This window comes from Scyliorhinus canicula, chromosome 7, assembly GCF_902713615.1.
Source record: "Scyliorhinus canicula chromosome 7, sScyCan1.1, whole genome shotgun sequence".
Taxonomy (NCBI): Eukaryota; Metazoa; Chordata; class Chondrichthyes; order Carcharhiniformes; family Scyliorhinidae; genus Scyliorhinus; species Scyliorhinus canicula.
Genome location: NC_052152.1, coordinates 363,245 through 388,061, shown reverse-complemented (window position 1 = coordinate 388,061; position 24,817 = coordinate 363,245). Strand labels below are relative to the sequence as shown.

At 47.2% G+C, this 24,817-nt stretch overlaps 1 protein-coding gene across 3 annotated transcripts in view; it reads right to left on the bottom strand.

Moving 5' to 3' along the window:
* The window catches only part of LOC119968581 (heat shock transcription factor 2 binding protein), a 156,456-nt gene that overhangs the window by 74,386 nt on the left and 57,253 nt on the right, over positions 1-24,817 (bottom strand). For all 3 annotated transcript variants that reach the window (XM_038801207.1, XM_038801209.1, XM_038801208.1), the window contains exon 4: positions 20,704-20,853. In XM_038801207.1, the coding sequence (XP_038657135.1) occupies positions 20,704-20,853 (150 nt within the window). The remainder of the gene's footprint in view (positions 1-20,703; positions 20,854-24,817) is intronic.

The following is a 24,817-nucleotide window of genomic DNA, read 5'->3' as shown; positions in this document are numbered from 1 at the left end:
ATGAACTGAATACTTACTTTGCATCAGTCTTCACGGTGGAAGATACCAGTGGGATGCCAGAGCTCCAAGAGAACCAGGGGGCAGAGGTGAGTGCAGTAACGATTATTAAGGAGAAGGTTCTGGGGAAACTGAAAGGTCTGAAGGTGGATAAATCACCTGGACCAGATGGACTACACCCCAGGGTTCTAAAAGAGATAGCTGAGGAGATTGTGGAGGCATTGGTGATGATCTTTCAGGAATCACTGGAGGCAGGAAGGGTCTGAGAGGACTGGAAAGTGGTGAATGTAAAACCACTGTTTAAGAAGGGAGGGAGGCAGAAGACAGTAAATTATAGGCCGGTTAACCTGACTTGGGAATCCTTGTTCACAATTCTCTTCAGGTCAACGTGCAAGTTCAGTCGGCAGTTAGGGAGGCAAATGCAATGTTAGCATTCATGTCAAGAGGCCGAGACTACAAGACCAGGGATGTACTTTTGAGGCTATATAAGGCTCTGGTTAGACCCCATTTGGAGTATTGTGAGCAGTTTTGGGCCCCATATCTAAGGAAGGATGTGCTGGCCTTGGAAAAGGTCCAGAGGAAGTTCACAAGAATGATCCGTGGAATGAAGAGCTTATCGTATGAGGAACCATAAGACATAGGAGCAGAATTAGGCCACTCAGCCCATCGAGTCTGCTCCGCCGTTCTATCATGGCTGATATTTTCTCATCCCTATTCTCCTGCCTTCCCCCCATAACCCCTGATCCCCTTATTGATCAAAAACCTATATCTCTGTCTTAAAGACACTCAGTGAATTGGCCTCCACAGCCTTCTGCGGCAAAGAGTTCCACAGATTCACCACCCTCTGGCTGAAGAAATTCATCCTCATCTCTGTTTTAAAGGATCATCCATTTAGTCTGAGATGGTGTCCTCTGGTTCTAGATTTTCCAACAAGTGGAAACATCCGCTCCACGTCTACTCTATCCAGGCCTCGCAGTATTTTCTAAGTTTCAATAAGATCCCCTCTCATCCTTCTAAACTCTAATGAGTACAGACACAGAGTGCTCAAACATTCTTCATAGACAAAATCTTCATTCTAGGGATCATTCTTGTGAGCCTCCTCTGGCTCCTTTCCAAGGCCAGCACATCCTTAGATACGGTGCCCAAAATTGCTTACAATACTCCAAATGGGGTCTGACCAGAGCCTTATACAGCCTCAGAAGTACATCCCTCGTCTTGTATTCTACCTTATTAACTGTTGGCTGAGCCTACACATTAATCGTAAGAGGATCGTGAACAAGGACTCACAAATCCTTTTGTGCTTCTGCTTTCCGAAGCATTACCCCATTTAGAAAATAGTCCATGCCTAAATTCCTCCTTCCAAAGTGCATAACCTCATACTTTGCCACATTGTATTTCATCTGCCACTTCATTGCCTACTCTCCTGGCTTGTCCAAGTCCTTCTGCAGCCGCCTTGTTTCCTCAATACTACCTGTCCCTCTATAGATCTTTGTATCATCTGCAAACTTAGCAACAATGCCTTCAGTACCTTCTTCCAGATCATTAATGCATATTGTAAATAGTTGTGGTCCCAGCACAGACCCCTGAGGCACACCACTAGTCATCGGCTTCCATCCTGAAAAATACCCCTTTATCCCCACTCTCTGCCTTCTGCTTGTCAGCCAATCCTCTATCCATGCCATGATCTTACTCTGAACACCATGAGGTCTTAACTTATTTACCAATCTCCGATACTGCACCTTGTCAAAGGATTTCTGGAAATCTAGATAAATCACATCCACTGGTTCTCCTTGGTCTAACTTCCTTGTTACCTCCTCAAAGAACACTAACAGATTTGTCAGACACGACCTCCCTTTGACAAAGCCGTGCTGACTCAATCCTATTTTACCGTGCACTTCCAAGTACTTCGTGATCTCATCTTTAATAACAGACTCTAAAATCTTACCAATGACCGAAGTCAGGCTAACCGGCCTATAATTTCCCATCATTTGCCTCCCTCCCTTCTTAAACAGCGGTGTTACATTAGCCACCTTCCAGTCCTCTGGGACCCTTCCTGTCTCCAATGATTCCTGAAAGATCATCACTAATGCCTCAACAATTTCCTCAGCTATCTCTTTTAGGACCCTGGGTTGCAGTCCATCCGGTCCAGGTGACTTATCCACCTTCAGACCTTTCAGTTTCCCCAGAACTTTCTCCTTAGTAATGGTCACTGCACTCACTTCTGCCCCCTGGTTCTCCTGGAGCACTGGCATCCCACTGGTGTCTTCCACCGTGAAGACTGATGCAAAGTAACTATTCAGTTCGTCTGCCATTTTTTTGTTTCCGATTATTACGTCTCCAGCCACATTTTCGAGTGGTCGAATGTCTATTTTTGCCTCTCTCTTACCTTTTATATATTTTTAAAAAATAATTTTTATTCACGTTTTTCAATAACAAATTTTCTCCCCACAATTTTAAAACAAACAAGGCGTGTTTCCACACCAACACAAGAAAAGAACTCACCCCCCCAAAATAAATAATAACAAAAAACCAACAGCAATACAAGAAAGAAGAAACTAACAACATCGCAAACCCACCGCCACAAAAAACAAACCCCCTAACCATCCGCAACCCCCCCCAAGTTGCTGCTGAGACCGACCACTCTCTACGCCTTCGCCAGGAAGTCGAGAAAGGGCTGCCATCGCCGAAATAACCCCTTTACCGACCCCCTCAGGGCAAACTTCATCCTCTCCAACTTGATGAACTCAGCCATGTCGTTGATCCAGGCCTCCGAACTCGGGGGCCGCGTATCCCTCCACTGTAACAGAATCCTGCACCGGGCTACTAGAGACGCAAAGGCCAGAATGCCGGCCTCTCTCGCCTCCTGCACTCCCGGCTCCGAAGCTACCCAAAAGATCGCGAGGCCCGGCCCGGCTTGACCCTAGAGCCGACCACTTCCGACAAAGTGCCCGCCACCCCCTTCCAAAACCTCTCCAAGGCCAGACAAGCCCAGAACATATGGGTGTGGTTCGCCAGACCTCCCGAACACCTGTCTTCTCCTCTGAAGAACCGGCTCTTCCTTGCCCCTGTCATGTGAGCCCTATGCAGCACCTTCAGCTGAATTAGGCTGAGCCGTGCGCAAGAGGAGGAGGAATTCACCCTCTCCAGGGCGTCTGACCACGTTCCATCTTCAATCTCTTCCCCTAGCTCTTCCTCCCACTTCGCTTTGAGCTCTTCTACTGAGGCCTCCTCCTCCTCCTGCATCAGCTGGTAAATAGCCGAGATCTTTCCTTCACCGACCCACGTCCCCGAAAGCACCCTATCTTGCACCCCACTTGGCGGCAGCCGTGGAAACTCTGCCACCTGCCTCTTAACAAATGACCTGACCTGCATATACCTAAAAGCATTCCCAGGGGGGAGGTTCCACTTCCCCACCTGCTCCTCCAGAGTTGCGAACTTCCCATCCAGGAAGAGGTCCCCAAATTGTCTGATGCCTGCCCTGTGCCAACTCCCAAATCCCCCACCCGTTTTCCCCAGCGCAAAACGGTGATTGCCCCGTATCGGGGCCCAAATTGAGGCCTTCACTTCCCCCCTATGCCGCCTCCACTGTCCCCAGATTTTAAGGGACGCAACCACCACCGGACTCGTAGAGTACTTTGCCGGGGGGAGTGGAAGAGGGGCCGTCACCAAAGCCTCCAGACTCGTACCCGCACAGGATGCCACCTCCAATCTCTTCCATGCGTAACCCTCCCCTTCCGTCACCCACCTGTGAATCATCGCCACGTTCGCCGCCCAATAATATCCACACAGGTTGGGCAGCGCCAGGCCCCCTACCTCCCTTCTTCGCTCCAAAAATACCCTCCTTACTCTTGGGGCCTTCCGCGCCCACACGAACCCTAGAATCGACTTATTCACCCTTCTGAAAAAAGCCTTTGGGATCAATATGGGGAGGCACTGGAAAAGAAACAAAAACCTCTGGAGCACCGTCATCTTAATCGACTAGACCCTGCCCGCCAACGAAAGCGGTAGCGCGTCCCACCTCAAACTCCTCCTCCATCTGCCCCATCAGCCTCGAAAAGTTAAGCCTATGCATGGTCCCCCTGGTCCTAGCCACCTGGATCCCAAGATACCTAAAGCTCCTCTCAGCCCTCTTCATTGGGAGTTCACCTATCTCCCTCTCCTGATCCCCCGGGTGCAGGACAAACAGCTCACTTTTCCTCTCATTGAGCTTATAGCCCGAAAAGTCCCCAAACTCCTCAAGTATCTTCAGCACCTCTGGCAACCCCTCAGCCGGATCCGCGACATACAGCAGCAGATCATCTGCGTACAGCGACAACCGGTGCTCCCCCGCCCCCCCCCCCCCCCCCCCCCCCCCGCACAATCCCCCTCCAACTCTTCAAGTCCCTCAGCGCCATGGCCAGGGGCTCAATCGCTAATGCGAAGAGCAGGGGAGACAAGGGGCACCCCTGCCTCGTCCCCCTGGAAAGCCGAAAGTCCGCCGGCCTCCTCCCATTCGTCACCACACTCGCCACCGGGGAGCTGTACAGCAACCTCACCTAGCTGATGAACCCCTCACCAAACCCAAACCTCCGCAACACCTCCCACAGGTAACTCCACTCCACCCTATCAAAAGCTTTCTCCGCATCCATGGACGCCACTATTTCTGACTCCCCAGCCGCCGGTGTCATCATCATGACATTAAGGAGCCTCCGCACGTTGGCATTCAGTTGTCTCCCCTTTACAAACCCCATTTGATCCTCATGAATCGTAGGGACCACATCCTCTATCCTCCTGGACAGCACCTTTGCCAACAACTTGACATCTACATTAAGGAGCGAGATCGGCCTGTAAGACCCACACTGAAGGGGGTCCTTGTCCCGCTTCAGGAGCAAAGAGATAATTGCCCTAGACATCATTGGGGGCAGAGCCCCCCCCCCCCCCCCCCCCCCTAGCCTCATTCAGGGTCCTCACAAGCAGAGGGCCCAGCAAATCTGAAAATTTCTTGTAAAATTCCACCGGGAACCCGTCAGGCCCCGGCGCTTTCCCTGTCTGCATACTTCCCAACGCCTCCACCAGCTCCTCCAACTCGATTGGGGCCCCCAAATACCTTTTATATATTGAAAGAAACTCTTCCTATCTTCTTTTATATTGCCTTTACATAACTAGCTAGCTAGCACTCATACTTCATCTTCTCACCCCTTATTGCTTTTTTGGTTGTCCTCTGCTCGCTTTTAAAGGCTTCCCAATCCTCTGGTTTCCCACTAATGCTTGCCACTTTGTATGCTTTTTCTGTAGCCTTTATGCTTTCCTTGACATCCCTCGTCAGCTATGGATGCCTTGTCCTCCCCTTAGCATGTTTCCACCTCCTTGGGATGAATTTCTGTTGTGCCTCCTGAATAACCCCCAAAAACTCCTGCCACTGCTGTTCCACTGTCTTCCCTGCTAGGCTCCTTTTCCAATCAACTCTGGCCAGCTCCTCCCTCATGTCTTTGTAGTTACCCATATTTAATTGTAATACCATTACATCTGATTGCAGCTTCTCCCTCTCAAACTGCAGGGTAAATTCTATCATATTGTGGTCACTGCTCCCTAAGGGTTCCTTCACCCTTAAGTTCCTTAATCAAGTCTGCCTCATTATACATCACCAAATCCAGAATTGCCTGTTCCCTAGTAGGCTCTGTCACAAGCTGCTCCAAAAAACCATAATTTCTTGGGATCCACTACCAACCTGATTTTCCCAGTCCTCCTGCATATTGAAGTCCCCCATGATTATTGTAATATTGCCTTTTTTACATGCCTTTTCTATCTCCTGATTTATTTTCTGCCCCACATCCTGACTACTGCTATGGGGCCTGTACATAACTCCCATCAGGGTCTTTTTACCTTTGCGATTCCTCAACTACACACAGAGATTCTATGCCTTCTGATCCTATATCACTCCTTGCTATCGATTTAACTTCATTCCTTACTAACAATGCAACCCCACCCCCTTTGCCCATCTGCCTGTCCTTTCGATAGGACATATATCCTTGGATATTTAGATCCCAGCCCTGATCCCCTTGCAGCCACGTCTCTGTGATGCCCACATCGTACCGGCCAATTTCAACATGCGCAATAAGCTCATTTACCTTGTTCCGTACACTGTGCGCATTTAGGTACAACACCCTCAATCCTGCATTGGCCACCTCCCTTTTCACACTCTCCTCAGTCACTGTACCCTGTACTGTAACCCTTTTTGATTTTTGACTGTGGTTTATCTTCCTACACCTTTCCCCTTACTGCTTTTTGTTTCTGGTCCCGTTTTACTTCCCTCTGACTTCCTACCTCGGTTCCCATCCCCCTGCCACATTAATTTAAACCCTCCCCAACTGGAACGGTTGAGGACTGTGGGTCTGTACTCATTGGAGTTTAGAAGGATGAGGTGGGATCTTTTTGAAACTTACAGGATACTGTGTGGCCTGGATAGAGTTGACGTGGAGAGAATTTTCCACTTGTAGGAATAACTAGAAGCAGAGGACACAATCTCAGACTAAAGGGACGATCCTTTAAAACAGAGATGAGGAGGAATTTCTTCAGCCAGAGGGTGGTGAATCTGTGGAACTCTTTGCCGCAGATGGCTGTGGAGACCAAATCAATGAGTGTCTTTAAGACAGAGATAGATATGTTTTTGATAAATAAGGGAATCAGGGGTTATGCGGAGAAGGCAGGAGAATGGGGATGAGAAAAATATCAGCCATGATTGAATGGCAGAGCAGACTCGATGGGCCGAGTGGCCTAATTCCTCTCCTATGTCTTATGGTCTTATAACTGTGATGTGGAGATGCAGGCATTGGACTGGGGTGAGCACAGAAAGAAGTCTTACAACACCAGGTTAAAGTCCAACAGGTTTGTTTCAAATCACTAGCTTTCAGAGGACTGCTCCTTCCTCAGGTGAATGAAGAGGTATGTTCCAGAAACACATATATAGACAAAGTCAAAGATGCAAGACAATGCTTTGAATGCAGACGCTCTGACAACAGATGAACAGACATCGCGCGACAATCGCCAGGCAGGAATGTTCCCTTCCAGTTGGGGAACACTTCAGCAGTCAAGAGCATTCAGCCTCTGATCTTCGGGTAAGCGTTCTCCAAGGCGGCTTTCAGGAAGCGCAACAACGCAGAATCGCTGAGCAGAAACTTATAGCCAAGTTCTGCACACATGAGTATGGTCTCAACCGGGACCTTGGATTCATGTCGCATTACATTCATCCCCCACCATCTGGCCTGGGCTTGCAAAATCCTACCAACTGTCCTGGCTTGAGACAATTCACACCTCTTTAACCTGGGTTATCCCTATCTCTGGATCTGTAAAGACTTAATTACCTGCAAATGCCAGCATTCTAAGCATTGTCTGGCATCTTTGACTTTGTCTATACATGTTTCTGGAACATAGCTCTTCATTCACCTGGGTAAGGAGTAGTGCTCCGAAAGCTAGTGATTTGAAACCAACCTGGTGTTGGAAGACTTCTTACTGGTCTTATCGCTGTTGGAAACATAGAAAGTAGGTGCAGGAGTAGGCCATTCGGCCCTTCGAGCCTGCACCACCATTCAATGTGATCATGGCTTATCATGAAAATTCAGTATCCCACGCTCACTTTGTCTCCATACCCCTTGATCCCTCGCTGTTCTTTCAGCGAGTAAGCACAGACATGATGGGGCAAGTGGACACCTTCTGTGCTGTAACCATTCTATGATTCAGTATGGAGAGCAAAACTGTGCACAGTATTTAATGTCTTGTTTCGCCAAAAACTTGCACAATTGTAGCAAGAATAATTAATTCTTGTCCTCCAATCTTCCTCGCAAAAAAGGCCAACATGCCAGTTGTCTTCCTAATTGCTTGCTGCAGCTGTAGACGAGCTATGTTCCTTATATGAGTCTACTCAAGTTCCTCAGACATCATAAGCTCGTAAGAAATAGGGGCAGCAGTAGGCCATTTGGCCCATTGAGCCTGCACTGGCATTCAGTAAATTATGGCTTATCTGATTGTGAGTTTAACTGCACTTTCCTGCCTGCCCCATCAAGTCTGTCCAATTAGCCGTGAATATATTCAATGTCACAGACTCCACTACACACCATGGAAGAAAATTCCAAAGACAAATAGCCTTGAGGTCAGTTTTTCATCGCCATCTTAAGTGGGAGGCCCCTTGGGCAGGATTCTCTGTTGACTGACACCGAAATCACGAAACGCAATTGGGCGAAGAACAGGATCCAATGCTAAAATCGCGGCAGGTGCTGATTTGATTTGATTTATTATTGTCACATGTATTAGTATATAGTGAAAAGTATTGTTTCTTGCATGCTGGACAAACAATGCATACCGTACATAAGGAAGGAGAGACTGCAGAATATAATGTTGCAGTTATAGCAAGGAGTAGAGAAAAGATCAACTTAATACGAGGTAGGCCCATTCAAAAGTCTGATGGCAGTAGGGAAGAAGCTGTTCTTGAGTCGGTTGGTAGTGACCTCAGCTTTGGTATCTTTTTCCTGACGGAAGGTGGAAGACAGTATGTCCGGGGTGCGTGGGGTCCTTAATTATGCTGGCTGCCTTTCTGAGGCAGCGGGAATTATAGATAGAGTCACTGGATGGGAGGCTGGTTTGGGTGATGGACTGGGCTACATTCACAACCTTTTGTAGTTTCCTGCGGTCTTGGACAGAGCAGGCTCCATACCAAGCTATGATACAACCAGAAAGATTGCTTTCGATGGTACATCTATAGAAGTTGGTGAGGGTCGTAGCTGACATGCCAAATTTCTTTAGTCTTCTGAAAAGTAGAGTCGTTGGTGGGCTTTCTTAACTATAGTGTCGGCATGGGAGGGACCAGGACAGGCTGTTGGTGATCTGTACACCTAAAAACTTGACGCTCTCGACCCTTTCTACTTCATTCCCATTGATGTAGACAGGGGCATGTTCTCCACTACGCTTCCTGAAGTTGATGATAATCTCCTTTGTTTTGTTGACATTGAGAGAGAGATTATTGTCATTGCACAGGTTCACCAGATTCTCGATCTCATTCCTGTATTCTGTCTCGTCATTGTTTGAAATCTGACCCACTACGATTTGAGGGCAAATCGCAATTCTCTGACACCTCAATAGTGGGGTCAATTCTGTCTGGAACACACTTATAGTAAACACCGTTTGCATGTCATTAGCGGGCCCGACCCAGTATTCTCCAGGGCCTCCGCGATATTCCGCCTCTGATGGGTCGAGTTCCTCATGGCAGAGTTCACTTGTACTTTTAAAAATTGTGAAACCGGCTTTGTGGCTGCTGAGGGACAGAGAGGGAGTACGGAAAATGTCCAACATCGCCATAGTTTGCTGACAGTCGTGCCACTGAGCGGGAAGCCAGGGCCGGGGGATGGCCAGGAGGTGGGCTATAGGGTTGGGGTGGCGGTCAAGGAACACCATTGACGTAGTCTGCAAGATAGCCATGCAGCTGCACATGCAGTTAACAGCCCACTGTGAACATAAGGCCATGGGTCATATAGGTGTCCTCCCAGGCCACAATCCTAAGTGCCCTCTGGCCCCAGCCAACCCACCAGATGTATGGGCATGCTCCAGCACTATCTTGTTGGCTGGGATGAGTGTGTGTGAGAATTGTAATGAGTATATGCGGCTGCATCTTGTTAGTCTCCTGAGTGTCAATCACGGACCCGACGAATCCTGCAGCGTTTTTCATTGGAATCGATTATGTTCTATGTGATGCTGGTGCTAGCCCCTCCATAGTTGCTGAATCGATCCAGGTTTTGCTGTCATGAAAGTCCACAAATCCTATGTCACCGTCAACACTTAAGCATCAGAAACTGAGAATCCCGCCCTTTATTTTTAAATTGTACCCCCTTTCTGCAGTTATACAGGGACTTGCTATGTAGATTTGGTCTCCTACTTTGAAGAAGGGCATTCTTGCTGTTGAAGGTGTCCAGCAAAGATTCACCAGACTAGTCTCCGGGATGGCAGGACTGATACATGAAGCAAGAATGGATCAACAGGACTTGTACTCACTGGGGTTTAGAAGAATGAGAGGGGATCTTAGAGAAACAATGAAAATCTTGATGGGCTGGACAGGCTAGATGCAGGGAGAATGGTCCCAGTGTTGGTGACGTACAGAACTAGGGTTCGCAGTCTGAGAATAGGCCAGTTCATTGGATATATTCAAGAGGGAGCTGGACATGGCCCTTGTGGCTAAAGGGATCAAGTGGTATCACCCCAGGGATTCAATGGGACTGGTGATGGAATGGAAAGCTCGCAGGGATCACCCAGGTGGACGGTGGAAAATGCAACTGGGGGGCAGGAGTCATACATTGCCGAATGATGCAGAGCACCAAAGCTCATCCCAGAGAGGGTCGTCATCATCCGCCATCCCATAGGCCAGACTCACTGTTACTGCCAACTCAGATCCCACACCCCATGGTGACAGGTAGGAATCGCGGAAAGGTTGCAAGCGGTGGGGGGGCTGGCTGTATTTGTGGGATGCGGTGTCCGTGCCTCTGGCCGCTACTCCCCCTCCACCCAGTCAGTGAACCTGGAGTCGATTTGATTTATTGTCACATGTACCGAAGAATAGTGCAAAGTATTTTTCTGCGGCCGAGGGAACGTACACAGTACGTACAGAGTAGACAAAAAGAATAATCAACAGAGTACATTGACAAATGGTACATCGACAAACTGATTATTTACAGTGCAGAACAAGGGGCCAAACTAAGCAAATACATGAGCAAGAGCAGCATAAGGCGTTGTGAAAGGTGTTCTTACAGGGAACAGATCAGTCCGAGAGGGAGTCGTTGAGGAGTCTAGTAGCTGTGGGGAAGAAGCTGTTCCGATGTCTGGATGTGCGGGTCTTCAGACTTCTGTGCCTTCTGCCTCATGGAAGAGTCTGGAAGAAGGCAATGCCTGGGTGGGATTGGATTGGATTTGGATTTGTTTATTGTCACGTGTACCGAGGTACAGTGAAAAGTATTTTTCTATGAGCAGCTCAACAGATCATTATGTACATGAAAAGAAAAGGAAATATATAATAAGGCAACATCAGGTTAAAATCCAACATGTTTGTTAACCTGTAAGACTTCTTACTGTGCTCACCCCAGTCCAACGCTGGCATCTCCACATCATAATAAGGCAACACAAGGTACACAATGTGACTACATAAGCACTGGCATCGGATGAAGTGTACAGGGGTGCAGTGTTAATGAGGTCAGTCCATGAGAGGGTTGTTTAGGAGTCTGGTAACAGCGGGGAAGAAGCTATTTTTGATTCTGTTTGTGCGTGTTCTCAAACTTCTGTATCTCCTGCCCGATGGATGAAGTTGGAAGAGTGAGTAAGCCGGGTGAGAGGGGTCTTTGATTATGCTGCCAGCTTTCCCCAGGCAGTGGGAGGTGTAGATGGAGTCAATGAGGTCTCTGATAATGCCGTCTGCCTTCTTGAAGCAGTGGGAGGTGTATACAGAATCAATGTGAGGGTGGCTAGCTTTGTGATGCGTTGGTGGGTTGAGTTCACCACACGCTGCAGTTTCTTGCGATCTTGGACCGAGCAGTTGCCATACCAAGCTATGATGCAGCTGGATAGGAGCTCTGTATTGCACATCTGTAGAAGTTTGAGAGAGTTGATGCAGACATGCTGAATTTCTTTAGCTACTGTAGGAAGTAGAGACGTTGTTGGGTTTTCTTGACTGTTGCATCAACGTGAGTGGACCAGGATGGTGGGTGGGCCGTTGATGCAGATGGGAGTGTGTGTCGTGCTATGCTTCCTGAAGTCGATGATCAGTTCCTTGGTCTTTCTGACATTGAGAGAGGTTGTTTTCGGTACACTATGCAACCAAGTGATTTATCTTCCTTCTGTAGTCTGATTCGTCGTTGTTGAGATACGACCCACCAGTCGTATCATCTACAAACTTATAGACTGAATTGGAGTTAAATCTTGCCACACAGTCATGTGTGTATAGGGAATACAGTAGAGGACTGAGCACACATCCTTGTGGGGCCCCGGTGTTGAGGACTATTGTGGAGGAGGTGCTGTTGCCTATCCTGACAGATTGCGGTCTGTTGGTGAGGAAGTCAAGGATCCAGCTGCACAGGGAGGGGTCAAGTCCAAGATTGCGGAGTTTGGTTACTAGTCTTGTCAGGATAATGGTGTTGAAGGCAGAGCTGTACTTATGAACAGCAGTCTTACCTGGGTAACCTTGTTGTCGAGGTGTTCGAGTGTTGATTGTAGAGCCAGGGACAATGCTTGGGAACCGGGGTACTGGCACTTTGTAATGGTCGGGAGCATGGTTGAAGTGGGTGTAGGGATTGGGGGATTTTCGCGGTTTTGGCAGGGGGGGTTTGCAGTTCAATGTTGAGATTGTAAGGAGTTGAAATGAAATGAAATGAAAATCGCTTATTGTCACAAGTAGGCTTCAAATGAAGTTACTGTGAAAAGCCCCTAGTTGCCACATTCCGGCGCCTGTTCGGGGAGGCTGGTATGGGAATTGAACTGTGCTGCTGGCCTGCCTTGGTCTGCTTTAAAAGCCAGCGATTTAGCCCAGTGTGCTAAACCAGCCCCTGTTGTATGGGTGAAAAGTTTATTTGGGGATGGATGTTCCCATCCCCCCTTCCTGTTTTATAGGACTGTTTGTGTTTAACATTTGTTTGTTCGCTTTTGGAAAAGGCTGCCTGGAGTTCAGGAGAAGTCTTTGTTTGAGTGGGGGAGGGTAAGGTCAGCAGGGAGCCTTCGTCCTTGAGCTGAGGAGTGGGGAGCGAGGGAAGGGAAGGTCATTAGGAGGTGCCTTTGGGCAGGGAGAGCCACGCTAGCAGGTTATGCTGGTGAACGGAAGTGAGGTGGTGGGGGAGAAGGCCAAGAGGGGTGGCCGGGGGGTGGGTGGGGGAGAGAGGAAGAGGGGGGGAAAGCAGGGGAAGGGGGAAAGGGGGGGAGGATTTTGTGACGTGGCAGTGGGTGAGAGATGACATGGTCAAAAGCGGAGAAAGGGGCCATCTGGGATGAGCTAGGTATAGGGTGGAATTAAGGGGGAGAGAGTTAAGTAGGGAAGATGATGGACAGTAGAGGGGATTGGAGGCGCAAGCCTCCAGTAAGGTTGGAACATGGAAAGTCTAGGGACTGAATGGATCTGTTAAAAGGTCACGGGTGTTCGCGCACCTCAGGAGCTTGAAAGCGGCGTTGTCTTTTTGCAGGAGAAACACCTCCGTGTGAAGGATCAGGTTAGGTTAAGGAAGGGGTGGGACAGGCAGGTTTTTCACTCGGGTTTGATTTGAAATCAAGGGAAGTGGCGATTTTAATGAGCAAAAAAATGGGATTTGTGAGTGTGAAGAAGGTGAGGGATCCGAGTGGGAGATATGTAATTGTGAGTGAGGTATTGGAAGGGGCACCGGTGGTGGTGGTAAATGTGTATGCCCCAAAATGGGATGATGTGGGTTTTATGAGGGGGTTGTTGGCCGCGATCCCGGATTATGATCTTCAGTTGATCATAGGAAGAGACTTTAATTGTGTCCTGGAGTGGAGGGTGGACAGGTCAACCCCAGGTCGATGGGTAGGGTATGAATGGCAAGGGAGCTGATGGGTATGGCGCTTTCAGAACCCAGCGGGAAGGGAGTATTCCTTCTTTTCACACGTCTATCAGGTGTATTCGAGGATTGACTACTTTGTAGTGAGTCGGGAGATTTTGGTTGGGGTGGGGGGGCAGGTGATGCGGGGATAGTTATCTCGGATCATGCACCCCACTGGCTGGAGATTCGGTTTACAACGGGAGAGAGCAGAGGCCGGGGTTGAGGTTTGACTCGGGGTAGTTGGCGGATGGAGGTTTTTGTGATAAGGTGCAGTCGCCGATTAAGGATTATGTGGAGTTGAATCAGAATGGGGAGGTGTCGGTGGGCATTTTTTGGGAAGCACTGAAGGTAATGGTCCGGGGAGAAATTATTTTGTTTGCGGTTTGTGCGGATAAGGAAAAGAGGGCAGAACATGACCGTCCAGTGAGTGAGATAATGAAGGTGGACAGGGCATATTCGAGAGTGCCCACCGTGAAGGGTTTGGTGAGGAGGAAAAGGTTGCAGGGGCAGTTTGACAGGCTGACAACGGAAGGGCGGTAGGGCAACTGTGTAGGGCAAGCGGGGTGCAATATGAGTACGGGGAGAAGGCGAGCTGCATGCTGGCCCACCAGCTGTGGAAGCAGGCTGCGTCCAGAGAAATCTTGAAGATACGGACTGGGGATGGGTGTCGGAATCAGGGAAGGTAAATGAGGCATTTAGAGAGTATTGCCAGAGACTTTATGAGGCGGAACCGGAGGGAGAGGAGGGAAAAATAGGGCAGTTTCTGGACGAGCTGGAACTTCCCCAGGTGGAGGAAGCAAAGAGGCAGACCTTGGAGGAGCCTCTGGGGCTGGGGGAGGTGCTAGATAGTATCAGGAGTATGAAGTCAATAAGGTCCCTGGGCCGGATGGATATCCAGCGGAATTTTATAAGGACTTTGCGGTGGGCCACATCTGTTGGGGGCGTTTAATGAAGCACTGGAGAAGGGGGAGTTGCCGGACACGATGATGCAGGGAGTAATCACACTTCTCCCCAAAAAAGGGAAGGATGCAGTGAATGTGGGTCGTATAGACCCATATCACTATTTTTTTTTAATAAACAATTTTAACGAGGTATTTTTGGCATTACAAACAACAACAGTATAAAACAATGTGCAAAGAACAATAAACATAGCGCAATCACCAACTCTCATCACGGCAAGACCCGCCTAATTGACCCTCTAATCTATGCTACCCTAAACCCCCCCGCTGACGATTAATTCTCCGCGAAGAAGTTAACGAATGGTTGCCACCTCCGGGCGATTCCTAACAGTGACCCTCTCAAGGCGAACTTAATCTTCTCTAGGCCGAGAAAGCTCGCCATGTCAGTTAGCCAGGTCTCCGACTTCGGGGGCTTTGAGTCCCTCCAAGCTAGCAGTATCCGTCTCCGGGCTACCAGGGAAGCAAAGGCCAAAATGTCAGCCTCTTTCTCCTCCTGGACTCCCGGGTCCTTCGAAACCCCAAAAATCGCCACCTCTGGACTCATTGCCACCCTTGTTTTCAATACTCTGGACATGACGTCCTCAAACCCCTGCAAATACCCTCTAAGTTTAGGACATGCCCAGAACATGTGAACATGATTCGCTGGTCCTCCCGCACATTTTAGACCTATATGACTATTGAGCATGGATACAAAAGTATTGGCTAAGTTGTTGGCGGGGAGGATGGAGGAATGTGTCAAAGAAGAACAAAGAAAAGTTCAGCACAGGAACAGGCCCTTCGGCCCTGTGCCGACCAAGCTGCTCGTCTAAACTAAAATCTTCTTCACTTCCGGGGTCTGTATCCCTCTATTCCCATCCTATTCATGTATTTGTCAAGATGCTACTTAAATGTCACTATCGTCCCTGTTTCCACCACCTCCTCCGGCAGTGAGTTCCAGGCACCCACTACCCTCTGTGTAAAAAACTTACCTCGTACATCTCCTCTAAACCTTGCCCCTCGCACATTAAACCTATGCCCCCTAGTAACTGACCCCGCTACTCTGATTATCCACTCTGTCTATGCCCCTCATAATTTTGTAGACCTCTATCAGGTCGCCCCTCAACCTGCGTTGTTCCAGTGAGAACAAATCGAGTTTATTCAACCTCTCCTCATAGCTAATGCCCTCCATACCAGGCAACATCTTGGTAAATCTCTTCTGCACCCTCTCTAAAGCCTCCACATCCTTCTGGTAGTGTGGCGACCAGAACTGAACACTATACTCCAAGTGTGGCCTAACTAAGGTTCTATACAGCCGCAATATGAATTGTCAATTCTTATACTCAATGCCCCGGTCAATGAAGGCAAGCATGCCGTATGCCTTCTTGACTACCTTCTCCACCTGTTTTGCCCCTTTCAGTGACATGTGGACCTGTACACCTACATCTCTCTGACTGTCAATACTCTTGAGGGTTCTACCATTCACTGTATATTCCCTACCTGCATTAGACCTTCCAAAATGCATTACCTCATATTTGTCCGGATTAAACTCCATTTGCCATCTCTCCGACTAAGTCTCCAAACGATCTAAATCCTGCTGTATCCTCTGACAGTCCTCATCGCTATCCGCAATTCCACCAATCTTTGTGTCGTCCGCAAACTTACTAATCAGACCAGTTACATTTTCCTCCAAATCATTTATATATACTACGAACAGCACTGATCCCTGCGGAACACTACTAGTCACAGCCCTCCAATCAGAAAAGCACCCTTCCATTGCTACTCTCTGCCTTCTATGACCTAGCCAGCTCTGTATCCACCTTGCCAGCTCACCCTGATCCCGTATGACTTCACCTTTTGTACCAGTCTGCCATGAAGGACCTTGTCAAAGACCTTACTGAAGTCCATCTTGATAACATCCACTGCCCTACCTGCATCAATCATCTTTGTGACTTCCTCAAAAAACTCCATTAAGTTAATGAGACACGAGTTAGGGCAGCACGGTAGCACAAGTGATTAGCACTGTGGCTTCACAGCGTCAGGGTCCTGCTGGATCACTGTCTGTGCAGAGTCTGTACGTTCTCCCCGTGTCTGCGTGGGTTTCCTCCCACAGTCCAAAAACATGCAGGTTATGTGGATTGGCCATGATAAATTGCCCTCAGTGACCAAAAAGGTTAGGAGGGGTTATTGGGTTACGGGGATCTGGTGGAAGTGAGGACTTAAATGGGTCAGTGCAGACTTGATGGGCCGAATGGCCTTCTTCTGCACTGTATGTTCTATGACCTCCCCTTCACAAAACCATGCTGCCTCTCGCTAATACGTCCATTTGCTTCCAAATGGGAGTAGATCCTGTTTCAAACAATTCTCCCCAGTAATTTCCCTACCACTGACGTAAGGCTCAACGGCCAGTAGTTCCCTGGATTATCCTTGCTACCGTTCTTAAACAAAGGAACAACATTGGCTATTCTCCAGTCCTCCGGGACATCACCTGAAGACAGTGAGTATCCAAAGATTTCTGTCGAGGCCTCAGCAATTTCCTCTCTAGCCTCCTTCAGTATTCTGAGGTAGATCCCATCAGGCCCTGGGGACTTATCTACCTTAATATTTTTCAAGATGCCCAACACATCGACTTTTTTGATCTCAATGGGGCTGGTTTAGCTCACTTGGCTAAATCGCTGGCTTTTAAAGCAGACTAAGCAGGCCAGCAGCACGGTTCGATTCCCGTACCAGCCTCCCCGGACAGGCGCCGGAATGTGGCGACTAGGGGCTTTTCACAGTAACTTTGTTGAAGTCTACTCGTGACAATAAGCGCTTTTCATTTCATTTCAATGTGACCCAGACTATCTGTACACCCTTCTCCAGACTCAACATCCACCAATTCCTTCTCTTTGGTGAATACTGATGCAAAGTATTCATTTCGCACCTCCCCCATTTCCTCTGGCTCCACACATAGATTCCCTCGCCTGTCCTCCCGTGGGCCAACTCTTTCCCTGGCTTTTTATGTACGTGTAAAAAGCCTTGGGATTTTCCGTCACCCTATTTGCCAATGACTTTTCGTGACCCCTTTTAGTCCTCCTGACTCCTTGCTTAAGTTCCTTCCTACTTTCCTTATGTTCCACACAGGCTTCATCTGTTCCCAGCCTTCTAGCCCTGACAAATGCCTCCTTTTTCTTTTTGATGAGGCCTACAATATCTCTCGTTATCCAAGATTCCCAAAATTTTCCGTATTTATCCTTCTTCCGCACAGGAACATGATGGTCCTGAATTCCTTTCAACTGACATTTGAAAGCCTCCCACATGTCAGATGTTGATTTACCCTCAAACGTCCGTCCCCAATCTAGGTTCTTCAGTTCCTGTCTCAGGACTGATGTGGAGATGCCGGCGTTGGACTGGGGTGAGCACAGTAAGAAGTCTTACAACACCAGGTTAAAGTCCAACATGTTTGTTTCAAACACTAGCTTTCGGAGCACTATTTCACCTGAGGAAGGAGCAGTGCTCTGAAAGCTCGTGTTTGAAACAAACATGTTGGACTTCCACTTGGTGTTGTAAGACTTCTTACTGTCTCAGGACTGACAGCCCACGGTCACGCCTCTGCATGTCCTATCTACTCTCTCTCTGTCATCAGCTACTGTGCTCGTTTCCCAATTTTTAAAAGCACAAGTTAACCTCGTGTCGTGAATTCCCCCCGGCAGAGGCGGAGCATCGCGGAGACCCTGGAGAATACCGAGTCAGGCCTGCTAATGATACGTAAACGGCGTCTACTGTACATGCAGTGTGGAATGCACTGACGCCGCTGTTGTGGCACCAGAGAATTGCGATGAACTTGGCGCCCACCACAATTTTGGCATCAAGGCCGATTCTTCACCCCATCGCCTTCCCCAATTTCACTGTCGGCCGATGGAAAATCCCACCCATAATTTTCAGTGGAAATGAATTGATAAATGTAAGCTAAGTCGAAAAAACCTGGGTTTGAGAAACTGGCAAATACCCCAAATTAATTATCATCTGAATAACAGTCCATATTTAATGAAATAGGTCAGAGATGGAAGTATGAAAACACTAAACAATGGGTAAATTGGGAAACTGAAGAGAGTGAAAGTGAATTGAGACCGGTGGCACATCGCAGTCTATGCAATCTATTTATGTTCTCCATGCAGATTACATTCCCACCTCGCCCTTTATCATCAATAAATCTAGCTGCATTACGTTTACTCTTATTTTCTAAGTTTTAAATATAGATTACAAATAAGTGAGGCCCCAGGACTGATCCCCGTGACATTCCATTAGCCACAGCCTGTCAACTTGAAAGTGCCCCAGAAGTGAAAGAACCCTTAAGGTCCTGCAAAGTATAGAGGAACCATGGAGGTGGAATTAAAAACAGAATGGAGTGATTTACTAAGATTTTTGGGTTTAAAAAACAAACATTTACAAAATGTAATGCTGTTAGTAATGTTGCTTTGTTTAAATCTTGTACAGTAAACACTTCTGTTTCAAATGTAAAACATGGTGCAGTTCTTTCAGTTGAAATCTGGGAGTTTGAATTTCTTTTAATCGCGATCATAACACCCTTCTACAGTAAGGAGACAAATCGTACACAGTACTCTAGATGAGATCTCACCAATGCTCTGTACAGTTGTAGCAATAATTCCCTACTTTTATACTGTATACCCTTGCAATGAAGACCGATATTCCATTTGGCTAACTAAATACTTGTTGTACGTGGTGCACCAACATATATAAGTTAGAACTTTGAAGCATTCTGCTTTTCTATTCTTAACAAAGTGCATAACCTCACACTTCCCTACATCATGCTCCATCAGCCAACCTGCCTGGACAACCAATCCAGAAACCCAGGATAATGCTCTGGGGACCCGGATTCGAATCACACCAAGGCAAATGTTGAAATCTGACTTCAATAAAAACCTGGAATTAAAATCCTAATAATGACCAAAAACCATTGTTGATTGTTGTCAAAATCCAACAGGTTCACTAATGCCCTTAAGGGAAGGAAATCTGCCATCCTTACCTGGTCTGACCTACATGTGACTCCAGATCGACAGCAATGTAGTTGACTCTTCACTGCCCTCTGAAATGGTCTATCAAGCCATTCAGATCAAGGGCAATTAAGGTGAATGCTGACCTTACCAGCGACACCCACATCCCACAAACAAATAAACAAAAACTGACTACATTGCTTTGCAGTCTATTTATGTTCTCCATGCAGATTACATTCCCACCTAGCTCTTTATCATCAACAAACCTAGCTGCATTACGTTTGCTCTTATTTTTTAAATATAGATTAAAATAAGTGAGGCCCCAGGACTGATCCCCGTGACATTCCATTAGCCACAGCCTGTCAATTTGAAAGTGCCCCAGTTATCCATACTTTCTGCTTCTTGTTTGTTAAGCGATCCTCCATTCATGTTGTCTGTTATCCCCAACTTCCATAAGCTCTTAGCACAGTAGCACTGTTGCCTCACAGCTCCAGGGTCCCAGGTTCAATTCCCGGCTTGGGTCACTGTCTGTGTGGAGTTTGCACATTCTCTCCGTGTCTGCGTGGGTTTCCTCCGGGTGCTCCAGTTTCCTCCCACAAGTCCCGAAGACGTGCTATTAGGTAATTTGGACATTCTGAATTCTCCCTCCGAACAGGCGCCAGAATGTGGCGACTAGGGGCTTTTCACAATAACTTAATTGCAGTGTTAATGTAAGCCGACTTGTGACAATAATAAAGATTATTATTATCTTGTGTATTAACTTTATCTGTGACACTTTATTGAATGCCTTTTGCGATTTTCGAGTATACTACATCTACTGATTTCCCTCTATCTAACCTGCAAGCTACATCCTCAAAAAACTCTAACAAATTTGTCGAACCTTTCATAATGCCATCTTGACTTTGATTTTGTAACTTTCAGAGACTCTTCAGATCTCACCAATTATGTGCACTGGAGTAACAATGCACAAACGGGCACAACTGATTTTAACCCTCTCTAGTTTTAGGATAACATTGTCATATTTGGTTCTTTGTGTCTTACTATAGCCCCATAGCCAACCTCAGCTCACAAATCTTGGTTACTGATTCCTCCTCGTAGCTGAACATTTGTAATCAAATCAATTCTACATTTAAAAATGGTACGTCATTCTTAAAAACAAACATAGCTTTAAATGAGTTTGACAGACCAGAGAAAGTGAGTATACTTAAAAATTTCAATGTAACCTACTCCTCCAAGGATAAATTTAACAGATTCCTCGTTGCTGGAGACTCTCCAAAGCAAAGTGCAGACTGCAGCCCCCATTTCTGTGCAGTATTCAGCTTGTTGGAGCAGTTGCTGTCTTGCTTCATTCAATTGTAGCCTCGATGCCAATTTTTCCTTCATAAACAAAAATATAGAAAGCTGCTTCAGCAGGAAGCAATAATAGAAATATAGAAAATAGGTGCAGGAGTAGGCCATTCGGCCCTTCGAGTCTGTACCACCATTCAATATGACCATGTCTGATCGTGCAAATTCAGTGTCCCATTCCTGCTTTCTCTCTATACCCCTTGATCCTTTTAGCCACAAGGGCTACGTCCAGCTCCCTCTTGAATATATCCAACGAATTGGCCCCAACAGCTTTCTGTGGTATAGAATTCCACAAGTTCACAACTCTGAGAGAAGAAGTTCTTCCTCATCTCAGTCCTTACTCTTAGGCTGTGACCCCTAGTTCTGGACGTCCCCAACATCGGGAACATTCTTCCTGCATCTAGCCTGTCCAGTCCCATCAGGATTGTATATGTTTCCATGAGATCCCCTCTCATTCTTCTAAACTTCCGTGAGTACAGGGTCCAGTCTTTCTTCATATGTCATAATCCAGCACAGTGCAAAGAAACAGCTTTTGGCTCCTACATTTACTGCTGGTTATTTTCACCACCACGTTAGGAGATGCACCTTTAACAATCTATTTATCATCCCTAATGCACCAGGGAGCAGTGGCCCCCAAGCTTTAGTTTAAAGTCAAAAGACGCAAGTTGACTCTGATTGGTTGAGGTAATCTTACTTTGTGATCTTACATTGACATTTAACATTTTATCTGTAGAACACTTCTAAGGTATCACAACACACACTATCTCATAGTTCTTTTCCTGCAATCAACATTGTAAAATAACACTCTGCTGTAAAGACTAAGGCCCAGATTTTCACCATGATGGAGAGCTGTCTGAAAAACGTAAATTCTGACCCGAAATACGGCACTTCTAATTTTTGAAGAGGCAGGTTGTGTTTCATGTATGTGCGGCTTACAGAGGCAGCTGATATTTTAAATCATCAGCTGTCTCCACTGAAATGAGATTTTGGTAGATCTCGAGTGTGAAATACAAATTGTGCAGATTAGACCAGGTCTGAACTTTGTGGATTAATTTGGTGTCCCTTTGTAGAGGTAACGTGCCCCTTTGGACTTGGTCCTGGGACACCTTTGGGGAAGATAAGTGCATTTGTATTTATTAAAAATAGGTATGGTGTGGAGAACTCCCAGTGAGTTCTCCCAGTAAACCAGAGAAGACACTGCCAGAGTTAGACAGCAAAGAGTGAGTTTGGGAATTTGAAGCTGGGTGGGAATTCGAAGCTGGGTGGGGAGGAGGTGCTTTTTAACCCTGGTAAGTGACTGGTAAGTAGTTTTTCTTTTCATTGTCTAATTTATTCATTTATTCCTTCTTTCGTTTTTTGGAATTGTAGTTGTATAAGTTAACCTAAGGTTTAAGACATGGCAGGAGATCCCAGACCCGTGTCATACTCCTCGTGTGCGATGTGGGAGCTCAGGGACACGTCCACTGTCCCTGGCTCCTTCACATGCAGGAAGTGTGTTCAGTTGCAGCTCCTGTTACACTGCTTGACGGTTCTGGAGCTGCGGATGGACTCACTTTGGAGCATCCGCGATGCTGAGGATGTCGTGGATAGCACGTTTAGCGAGTTGGTCACACCGCAGGTGAAAGTTACTGAGGGAGATAAAAAATGGGTGACCAAAAGACAGAGCAAGAGTAGGAAGGCAGTGCAAATGTCCCCTGCGGTCATCTCCCTGCAAAACAGATATACAGTTTTGGATACTGTTGAGGGAGATGGCTCACCAGGGGAAGGCAGCAGCAGCCAGGTTCATGGCATCGTGGCTGGCTCTGCTGCGCGGCAGGGCAGGAAGAAAAATAGCAGGGCTATAGTGATAGGGGACTCGATCGTAAGGGGAATAGAAAGGCATGCAATTGAGACTCCAGGATGGTATGTTGCCTCCCTGGTGCAAGGGTCAAGGATGTCTTGGAGCGGCTGCAGGGCATTCTGCGGGGGGGGGGGGGGGGGGGGGGGGGGCGGGGGGGGGGGGGGGGGGGGGGGAAGGTCCTACAAGCTGAATTCAGGGAGTTAGGAGTTAAACTAAAAAGTAGGACTTCAAAAGTAATAATCTCAGGATTGCTACCAGTGCCACGGGCTGCTCAGAGTAGGAATGTCAGGATGGATAGGATTAATGTGTGGCTCAAGAGATGGTGCAAGAGGGAGGGATTCAAATTCCTGGGGTATTGGAACCGGTTCTGGGGGAAGTGGAACCAATACAAACCGGACAGTCTGTACCTGGGCAGGACTGGAATGATGTCCTGGGGGGGGGGGGGTTTGCTAGAGCTGTTGGGCGGGTTTAAACTAATGTGGAAGGGGGGTGGGAACCGATGCACGAAGTCGGAAGGTAGTAAAACAGGGACAGAAACAAAAGGCAGTAAGGGGGAAAGTGTAAGACAGAGAAACAAGTCAAAAATCAAAAAGGGCAACAGTACAAGGTACAGTGACTGAGGGGAGCTCAGTGAATAGGCCCAGTAATACTAAAAGGAATAAAACGAGAAGTAAAACATAAATGGTAAGCGACGCGGCAGGTTGTTACATGAAGATATGGGTTCAACGACAAGGAAAATTAGGAGAAAAGTTAAGAGGAAATATAACTTTGGAGAGGTTACTGATTGAGGGTTAAGATTCAAAACGGAGGTGTTATGGGAGAGGCGTTTTCAGAACCCCAAAATGTATCATGGAGTTCAAACAACCTCTCCCTTTAATGTATTGTTGCTTTTCAAGCACACGGCTTGTTCTCCAGGTGTGGTATTACAATTATGGACATGTGGGTTTTTAAACACAAAACAATGTTTATTCCATGAACTCAACTTAACTTTTTAAATAAACATTGGATCACTTAACACCCCTTACTTCAAAGATAACCCCGAAAATAATACAACACTAAATAATCCTTCAGTTGTTCCTTTAAACATCCAAGAGACTTAACACCTTTAAACAGAAACACATCAGGTTAAAGACATTACTATTATGAGTTTAAATCACCCAAATGATTCAGAGATAGTCTTTCATAGCAGAGATCACAGCAGATCCAGCGCACTGCAAACACAGACACACCCCAGCTCTTTTCCTCAAAACTGAAACCAGCAGAGGGCAGCAGAGCGGAGCTACTGATTGGTTGTTCCGGGGAGATTTGCATACATGCAGTGCGGTCAGCCTAATTTGGAGGTGTACCTGCGATAGAGACCCGAGGAGTTCGAGTGCAAGCAAGCATCCAGCAGAGGGCAGCAGAGCGGAGCTACTGATTGGTTGTTCCGGGGAGATTTGCATACGTGCAGTGCGGTCAGCCTAATTTGAAGGTGGTTTGTGAAGGGCCTGTTGTCAAGTGACAATTAAACCTGAAACACTTCCTCAGTGTTTCCCTCCCTACCCCCTCCTCTAACCAAAAAAAAACAACCGTGGTTGTTGGGAAGGTAAGTTTATCTCTTTAAAAACTTACCTTGAAGGGTGACATCACAGCAAAGTGGTAAGTGAGCTTGTTGCGCACATTGAAATTGGCCGGTACGATGTTGTGGGCATCACAGAGACGTGGCTGCAAGGGGATCAGAGCTGGGATCGAAATATAAAAGGATCTGCGACAGGCAGATGGGCAAAGGGGGCGGGATTGCATTGTTAGTAAGGAATGAAGTTAAATCGACAGCAAGGAGTGACATAGGATCAGAAGGCATAGAATCTCTGTGGGTAGAGTTGAGGAATCGCAAAGGTAAAAGACCCTGATGGGAGTTATGTACAGGCCCCCTAGCAGTAGTCAGGAGGTGGGGCAGAAAATAAATCAGGAGATAGAAAAGGCATGTAAAAAAGGCAATATTACAATAATCATGGGGGACTTCAATATGCAGGAGGACTGGTAAAATCAGGTTGGTAGTGGATCCCAAGTAAAGGAATTGTGGAATGTCTAAGAGATGTTTTTTGGAGCAGCTTGTAACAGAGCCTACTAGGGAACAGGCAATTCTGGATCTGGTGATGTGTTATGAGGCAGACT